Genomic DNA, 9,007 nt, shown 5'->3' with positions numbered 1-9,007 from the left:
CTCTTTCCCCTTCTTGTCTTTCTCCTCTCTTGCTTCATGTAGTTGTAGTTTTAAATGTGGCAGCTTGGGGTTATAAAAAAATTGTTTTAAACAGGTTGATAGATGTGAATAAATGGACCCATCGTATAATTGGTTCTATATATAAAATGGTCAAATAATTGAGCATGGTCGATTAATCATATCATATTTTATGAATCTACTGGTGCAGGCTTGTCTGACACTTTTGCTTTAGCCCTTCTCCCTCTCTCTTTTGCTTTTCTGGCAAAAAATAATCGACTACGAGCAGTCGCAATTCGGTGCCCCACTGTTTTGACCACAATATATATACACACATATACAAATAAATATATATATATACACACATGTATATACTTGGCTAAAAAAATGGGGATAGGAGTTAAACAGTTTATTATTAGAACAAGCAATGGCGGAACAAACACGCAAAACATTTCTTATAAAACCACATGAAGAGCTTATTGGTCTAAATACTACACTGTTTATATATTTTTATATACAGTATATATGTCTATGTATCTAAAACATTATTCAGTTTGACTTTTTGATATGTTTTTTCTAGAAAGAAAAATTCTAAAAAGGCCTTGACACGAAAATTTTTGGCTTCATTCGCCATTAAGAGCTCAACATTTCTTCTTCTTCTCCCCTCTCTCTCTCTCTCTATATATATATATGTACATACATACGTATACATCCGATTACGTATATATATGAAGAATAAAGCATGGATCATCAAAGAAGGAAATCAAACTAAGATGAAGAAGAACAACAACTCTTCGACCAGGATCCAATCTTGTTCAAAACCCACAAATCTGCTATTACTTCTCTCTCTATTCTCCATAACTCTCCTCCTCTCCCGTCTCTCTCACCACCACTACTCAGCCCTCAACATCGTCTCCTTCCACAATCCCCATGAAACTCCGTCCAAATCCTCCGGCGAAGACCCATGCCACCACCGTTACATATACATACACAACCTCCCCTCAAGATTCAACCTCGACGTCCTCGCCGACTGCGAGTCCATTACAAGACCGAAGGACAAGATCAGCATGTGTAAGTACATCGAAAACTCCGGGTTCGGACCCATGATCGGATCTTCGGGCTTGTACTCGACTAACCAGTTCATGCTGGAACTGATCTTCCACGAGCGGATGAAGAGATACGAGTGCTTGACGACGGATTCCTCCATGGCCTCCTCTTTTTATGTGCCGTTTTACGCGGGACTCGATCTCCGGAGAAATCTATGGCGGCGAAACGTCGCCGTGAGAGACGCCGCCGGGAAGGACTTGGTCAGATGGCTGAGGGATCAACCCCAGTGGAAAGGTACACTTTTGTTAGCTACCACGCGTTTTTTTTTATCGTTGCTTTCTTGGGAAATATATTTTTTGACCCCATATGTTTTGATTTGTATAATTATCGGCCACATATTTTATGTTTAGACATTTTTTTTTCCAATGTCCTTGATTTATGATATTTTTTTTTGCTTTGCTTTGATTTCCGTGTTTGGGTAATTGTAGAAATTCCAAGCTTTTTAACGTATTTTGATTACTTCATATTGCCATTTTTTAATGTCTAAGTTTGAATTATTCAAACTTAATTTTTAGCCCTCTATGCTTTGTAAAAATGACATATCAATGACTTGGTTAGAATATATTCCTCTTCGTGTTCTTTTTTTTTTTGTGGAAATTTTGAGCAAATATAATACTCAGTAATCTCTGTTCCAATCATTGGAATTCAGGACTGTCAGGTCAAGACCATTTCCTCGTAACCGGTCGGATTTCACGAGATTTCCGGCGACATTCCGACAATAACTCCGACTGGGGGAGCAACTTCATGCTCTTACCGGAATCTCAAAACATCACGTTTCTCACCGTCGAACGGACTCCGTCGAGCCTCAACGAGTTCGCCGTACCTTACCCGACCTACTTTCACCCTTCGACGGCCGATGAGATTACCCGGTGGCAAGAAAAGATCCGATCCAACACGAACCGGACTGCTCTCTTCTCGATCGCCGGAGCTCAACGTTTCAGCAGAAACCATAACTTGCAGGTCCGAGCGGAAGTCATAAGACAATGCAAGAATTCGAATACGTGCAAGTTTCTCGATTGCGACGTCAGATCCAACGGCTGCGACGATCCAATCAGTCTGATGAATCTCTTCGAGAGTTCGGTTTTCTGCCTTCAACCGCCGGGAGACTCGCTAACCAGAAGATCGGTATTCGATTCGATTTTAGCCGGTTGCATTCCGGTTTTCTTTAACCGGGGAAGCGCCTACGAGCAATACGTGTGGCACTTGCCGAAGGAACATAACCGGTACTCGGTTTACATACCGGTTAAGGAGCTGAGAATAAAGGGAAAGGAAAAAATCGAAGAGAGACTGCGTAGAAAGAGTGATGGAAATGAGAGCAAACGTTATCCGGCTCGTACCGAAGGTGGTATATTCTAACCTGAACCGGTATAAACCGGGAAAAGAAACTGTGGAAGATGCTTTTGACATAGCTGTTAAGAGGGTCCTGGAGAGAACACGGTTAATAAGGAGAAAACAACACAAGAACGGGGAAGCCGATGTATATAAATAGCCTAAAACATATCAAAATATGTACCGTTTTTTTGTTGTTAATGTCTTATATTTTCGGATAATGATTAGATTCGTCCGACCAAATATTGATAACTTCATTGGATTTCCTGCATACAGACAGTAGAACCCCTTGCTGCAATGAAACCAACTTACAAAATTTGGAGCGTAAGATCATTTCTGACAAAAGGGATGGCTCTACTTATGACTTCTTTCACCTATATATAATATGATGTAGGCTTATGGTAAGACAAAAAACAAATGAAACGAAAACAAAAACTGATCAGAAATTCGACATAAAAAAAAAAAAGAAACAAAGAAACGATACCAAGGATGATGGAGATACAATGAGAGACCTGATGATGATTAATGTTAAGATTGGACGGCTAATTTTTGGAGATGTTGGAAGAAGACTTGGAGGCTAACGTCGTCGGTGAAGATTATATCCGAACCAGCGGTCAATTCGCTTGCGTTGTTGTACGTCGCTGACGGGTTCAGCTTTGCTAACAAAAACCTCGCCTGTCTCGACCAAAAAAAAAAGCTTAGCCTATGAAGAAGGTCGGTCGATTGATCAAATATCCTTAGCCTGCACGCAATGACATTTCCATCTTAATTGATGACTAACCTGAGAACCATGTTGATCACAAACAACTAATCTTGGAACAGGGAAACGCTCCCGAATGATCATCTGAGCATCCTCATGTGGGGCTTGCAATAGTTGTGCGAATGCCTGCCGATATATTTATACAGTACCAGTAAGAACATGTAAGGGTTCAATCCCCCCTCCAGAATTTTTGTAACTCAAAAATATGACAGAGCAGCCAAGAAAATGCACAAGAACATGACCCAGCTCGCCACAATCTAAAAAAGTTTCAAAAAAAAAAATAAGCCACTCGGATAAGGTAGGGAAGGATACCGTGTGTTCAGGCTGATTCTGATAACCCATATTGCGCCACTGCGCTATTGTCATTCCATGGAATATGACGACGCTGACATATGAATCCAACAAGAGGATACGGTCTGCGGCTATGGACGCCACATCTAACAGTGCTGGCTGTGGTAGCGAGTTAAACGCATATGTTGTTAGAGATGGCTGAATCATAACAGCTGCATTGGTGATATTCTCCCGGTTCAATAGCATGCGGTTGTATGCAGTTTCATCTGGACTATTGTTAAAAACCTGCCATTGTCACCGGAGGAAGGAAAAAACAAAAAGAACATTTGCATGTGTGGGTTGATCCATTATTAGGACGGAGAGAAACTGAAAGCATCTAATACAGTAGCACGCGCTTACCTGCACAAACTGTGACCGTCGAAGATTGAACATAAACTGAGGAAACAATGAAAAGTTTGGATTTAGTGTAAATGACGCAGGATCATCCTTTCGGTAATCGCCAAATTTAGAACAAATGCGAATAAGGTTCCGATCCAGCCATCGCGTAGCATCAAATCCCTCCTGAGAAAAACACATCCAACAATTACTTGGTTTCATTAGACAAAACCTGGGATAAATAACGGTCATTAGAGTGCTTCCAAAAGAAAAGAAAAAAAGCGCTCAATGGGATCCCTAAAATAAACATTTAGATTAGCATATACTGAGTACATCTTCCAGTAATTTTCCCTCAGGGCAGAAATAAATGCATCGAAAATGCAAAAATAACACCAATAAGCTTGAGATTCAAGTATCCCAAGTGAAACATTTAATAGCAAGTTTCAGCCTCGATTTTGAAGATCACCTCCGTTTCCATCTTCAAGGAAACTAATCTTGCCATAATCACAGCAGCGGTTTCTTGATCAAAGCCTTGCACCAATTCCTGCAGATATTTCACACCTCATCTGTATAAATGTCCACACGCAAAAGAAGAAAATACGCGGGTACTTTACCGGTGTATCATATCATAACCCATGCTATAAACATTAAAGGGCAGACTACCTATTCATTGCACAGTTATGTTGTGTGAACCATAGATAAATAGAAAGCAAACAAAATCCAGATGCGTATGCTGGAAAAACTACACACACAAAATTGACACCAACTTAGGTAACTACTTTGGCCAAGTTAATCATGTAAACCTCAGTCGAAATTGAAGCTCTGGTGTTACTTAACGAGGAAAATAATATTGCCAACTTGCAATAACATGGGTGACTTTCCACAACAACTCGAACATGCAACCAAAAGTAGAATAAACAACGAGTGCCATTCAGCTCCGATAAAAAGGTAAATATGAAACACACAAAATGATAATAGTTGGATCTCTGTAGCTGAGAAGATGAATGCTATTATGCTAATTAGTCAAAATCATTCTCCTAATAAAAACAAATACTTTTTTCTGTCCATAGGAAGAGAATTCTAAGTCCTGCCAAAAAACATCAGGGACATCCATAATGCTGCCCAGTTACCAACATATACCAGGATTTTTACAACATAGCAAAGCTTTGACGACCATTCTTGGAAAGTCATTCTGAAGAAAAAGAATCCTACAAATTCCAGAAAGAGAACGGAAAAGTACTGACCTCTGTGCTAACAGCAGTATCTATCCATGGCCTGCAAACAGTTGTCACTCGAAGCAATGTTTTACCTTCAGGGTTTTGATAACTGTAATAAAATATTTACAATCAAATTTCAATTGCTTTGGAGAATATACTTGGAGCCAGAACAAGCAGAGGAGAAAATTTCAAGCTTACCTTGTAAGAAACTGTAAATATAGCTGGGGATTTACACCTCCAGAGGTATTTGATTTATCAGTTGAAGAAAGATCAAAGAAGACTGTCAAACAAGTACTTTTGTCAAGGCCACACATCTTCCATGCTGTAGTATTCCCTTCTCCGATAACTGTATCAGCAACATTAGGGCCTTTCTGCAATGTTCCAAACAAAAGCATAAAAACATCAGCCAAGTTTATATTTCATCCACTGACCTTACATTAAATTTAAAAAAAATCAGGTTCCCAAGTATCAGTTGGTCCAACCTTCTCCAGGGAAGAGCAAGGTCCAATGATCCCTTGAATCTTTATGTCCTTTGAACAGTTGATCTCCAGTGTTCCACTGAAACAGTAGTTCGGAAATAAGTATGACCGCAACTGAATTCCGTCATGGATGTAAAATTAATGGCAGTACCAAGCTATAAAAAGACCAATTAGCACATTTCATGGATATTCAGAACTAATGATGGACAGTAAATATTCAAATGAATAGCAAAGAGGAACAAAAGGATTCAACAGCTACTTACTTGAAACAAAGACCAAGAGATTGTTCGCCATCTTCAAATATTCGCTTAAAAGAATCCTTGAACACAGAATGGCCAAAACTTTCTGATAAAACAACAAGCCCTCCAGTTCTTTCAACTGCAGCTTTCATTTCAGCAACACCAACCTAACATTTAAAATGCACAAAACTTAAACTCTGGAACCGTTTCAGTTTAACAAAAGTAGCACAACCATAATGCATACTTACTGATTAGTGTTAAACAATAACACAAGCTGAGAACAAGATGGTGAAAATCTTGAAAATTCAAAGCCATTTAAAGAAGTCATGAAAAAGACAATACATGGCTTTAGATATTCCAATTCCTAAATGATCAATTTTCATCCTAACATACTCGAAAGAAAAGATGAAGCTTTGCTCATGCATCTACATAATACTAGCGTTTCACTAGGGTAAACACAATCATAAAGCCAGGGGAAGATAAATACCTGATCAAGTGCAGATGCAAAAAGGTCCAGTACATGACCTTGGTTGACCAATTGTGTTGCAAGACCATCATAAAATTTCACAGCTTTTTTGTAGTACGGAGCAGCATCTTTATCAAGATCTTTATGTGAACGCAAAGGGTCTGACAGATCCTTTGATATGATCTGGAATAGCCAAAGGTAATGTACTCAATCAAAAGAATAACCTTAAGCCTCTTAGAGGCCAACAGTATACCCTGGGACCATATTTCATGCATTGCGGATCATATTCTGAATAGTATAATTTTGACGTTTCCATGGCAAGTGCTCAAATTATATGAAAACGGCTCAGTTAAGTAGACTATGACAAGAACCACGCTAGTTTAATAACAGCTTGACTTATATGTGATGTAAACTCAAGCAATCTGAGGCAACATACATAACGACATCCCTACTTGGACCACATAAGAACAATACAGTCTCAACACTACCAATCCGAAGACAAGCAACTTATAGGATTGGTTTCATTTTGGACTGGATAGCTAGTCTACACATCTATCTTCTTTAAAAAAAACTAATCAGTCTACTGTCACCGTTGCCATTACATGAATGATAACCGAGAGGCAGCACAAATAGGTCAGTCTCGTAGTAACTAAGAATTCAAGGAGTCATTCCATATGACCAAGTAAAACTGAGACAGCAATGTAGACAGAATAGAAATTTCATGAGAAGAAAGCAAAGAAACAAGAGGAGTTACCGTGCCAGGCCCTTCCGTACATGGCCCTCCAATTAAAGCAACAATTCTAGCCCCAGTTCCAGGAAAACAAGCTCCAACCAATCCAGCGGCCACACTCAAAGCCACTCCCGTGCACCGTGAAGTACGACGACCATGCTGGACTGGCCACTGATCCGTTTGTAGCTCATCCAACAGCTACACCCCAAAACGGAAAACTCCGGAGTTGGATAAACTTTCTACTTTTAAGACAATCATTTGCGGGTGCAATTTTGATGGAACGAAGGTAAAGCCCATTCAAAAGAAACATAATAACCCACCGAATCAAGAGTGTATTCACACTCAGAGGCTGGCAAAAGGAACCTGTTAACACCAGCGTTACCGAATCCATCCCTGCCCTTTGGAAATCCCCCAACTACTGCTCGCCTACCAGACACACCGAGCCCTAACTGATCCAAAATCTGCTCCTTGGTGATCTCCTTGTTGCCCCTGAAGACGTAAACTTTGGCCAAATCAGAGAATCCCAGCTCGTGAACGTGCGCCTGCGTCCCAAACGAGACGAACCCAACGAGAGCGTTATCCGGAAGCAAGCCGATCGCCTGCTTGAGGGCAGATTTCGCGAAGGCAAACTCCTCCTCGATCATACACGTATCCAACACGAAGACGAACACCGACTGCGAGGGCTGCAACGCAGCACCACCGCTCTGATCGAAATTCCCCATGCCGGGAGCTGGGGAAGGGCTCGGGATAGTGTATTCAACAGTGGTGTACTGCGGATACAGCTCGCACGGAAGATTAGTCTCGGAGATCATGTGGTAGTGAGGAGGGAAGTGGTTGCGTTGGAAGCAGAAAGGGCAGATCCAGATCTTCACCGTGAAATCAACGCGACAGAAGGCGTTGAGCGCGGCAGAACAGGTCCGGCACCGGAGCGGCGCGTACGGAACCGTCGGAATTTCACGGTGGTATCGGATTGGGGAGATGCAGGCGGCGATGGGGACGACGCACTTGCTGGCCTCAACCTTGGTGCGAGGCCAGAAGTTCCAGGTCATACGAACTCCGTCGATCCCTTCGGGATCCATAGTCGCCATTTCCGACATGGTTGAGATCGGGAAAGAGGAATTCTCCGGAATTGGATGGTAAATTGAGTTCCGCGTTAGGGTTTTAAGCCCTGATCTGCCGAAATTCTCAGCTTTCGAGTATACTTCTTCGGTTTCTTCAGGCGACCCCCAAAGGAACCAAGACGAAAAGGGTCGTGGTGCAGAGAGAGAGAGAGAGAGAGAGAGAGGTTCAAAGCTTCGAGGGACAAATATGGAAATAAATATTACAGTAATGTCAAGACCCAAATGGAAATTTATCAGGTACAGTCTTGGAGTGTATGTACAGTAATTATATTAGCATAATCTCTCTCTTTTTTTTTGGAAAAAATAAGTACAGATGGTAACACTATTAAATGAGATTTGACTAAACCGTGGTCCGTGAATAGATTGAAATCAATTATCGAATGGATATGTATGCATATATATGAATATGTGTGTTAGCCTTAACAGTTAATTAATTAATTATATTTTTCAATTGATTAATTGTGTGATTATGTTAATCACACCATAGTATGATATTATGATATATATATATATATATATCACGGTGGACCCTTTTTGGGTTATGAATAAATAGTGGGCCTAGCCCAAAATACAAAAAATCTATAATAAAACTAAAAGCTCATAAACTTAGAAGCCCATGTCTCATTTGAACTATATTAAAGCAAACTCAAAAGCCCAGCACATGGTGGCCCACTGGCTCGAATGACTAACATAAACCAACAATTGGAATTATAAATAAATTGATTAGTATAACTATCAATTGTTTAATTTTTAAAATCACAAGATAAAGTATAGTAATATGATTTATATATTTTTAAAATTTCAGACTTAAATTTTATTTTGGAATTAATTATCAACCTTCGTACATACAAATTTATGAAAGTATATATATATATATATATATATATATATAAATA

The 9,007-nt window shown here is 40.1% G+C and overlaps 2 protein-coding genes across 7 annotated transcripts; one reads left to right on the top strand and one right to left on the bottom strand.

Annotated features, from left to right (window-relative positions):
* Positions 1 to 583: 583 nt before the first annotated feature.
* LOC104800951 (probable xyloglucan galactosyltransferase GT15) lies at positions 584 to 2,678 on the top strand. The gene is given in 3 exon segments (XM_010523974.2): positions 584 to 1,338; positions 1,754 to 2,396; positions 2,398 to 2,678. Coding segments are annotated over 3 exon segments (1,452 nt in total). The 5' UTR covers positions 584 to 725; the 3' UTR covers positions 2,594 to 2,678.
* On the bottom strand, positions 2,567 to 8,300 carry LOC104800952 (protein transport protein SEC23). Of its 6 annotated transcripts, none has more exons than XM_010523977.2 (13): positions 7,311 to 8,300; positions 7,015 to 7,188; positions 6,282 to 6,443; positions 5,819 to 5,961; positions 5,559 to 5,634; positions 5,275 to 5,447; positions 5,104 to 5,185; positions 4,326 to 4,403; positions 3,884 to 4,045; positions 3,506 to 3,769; positions 3,215 to 3,319; positions 2,918 to 3,108; positions 2,567 to 2,699 (listed from the first exon to the last, which is right to left on the bottom strand). In XM_010523977.2, the coding sequence occupies exons 1-12, from the start codon at positions 8,085 to 8,087 to the stop codon at positions 2,962 to 2,964; spliced, it is 2,343 nt and encodes a 780-aa protein (XP_010522279.1). In that variant the 5' UTR covers positions 8,088 to 8,300; the 3' UTR covers positions 2,567 to 2,699; positions 2,918 to 2,961. The 6 variants fall into 6 exon arrangements, with proteins under 6 accessions (XP_010522279.1, XP_010522282.1, XP_010522278.1 ...); XM_010523980.2 differs by having other exon boundaries at positions 2,946 to 3,108; XM_010523976.2 differs by lacking the exon at positions 2,567 to 2,699 and adding an exon at positions 2,706 to 2,807.
* Between the last annotated feature and the right edge of the window lie 707 nt (positions 8,301 to 9,007).

Source organism: Tarenaya hassleriana, unplaced genomic scaffold, assembly GCF_000463585.1.
Source record: "Tarenaya hassleriana unplaced genomic scaffold, ASM46358v1 Cleome7, whole genome shotgun sequence".
NCBI lineage: Eukaryota > Viridiplantae > Streptophyta > Magnoliopsida > Brassicales > Cleomaceae > Tarenaya > Tarenaya hassleriana.
Note: the sequence above shows the minus strand (reverse complement) of the source record. Positions and strands in the feature narration are given on the sequence as shown.

What these genes read in the sequence shown, in the direction of transcription:
- LOC104800952 (XM_010523977.2), bottom strand. Translation starts at nt 8,087, where the DNA reads ATGTCGGAAATGGCGACTATGGATCCCGAAGGGATCGACGGAGTTCGT. An exon ending in GTGAATACACTCTTGATTCG is followed by an intron (nt 7,189 to 7,310) that starts GTGGGTTATTAT and finishes TTTGGGGTGTAG; the next exon opens with CTGTTGGATGAGCTACAAAC. An exon ending in AGAATCAGCCTGAACACACG is followed by an intron (nt 3,320 to 3,505) that starts GTATCCTTCCCT and finishes ATATATCGGCAG; the next exon opens with GCATTCGCACAACTATTGCA.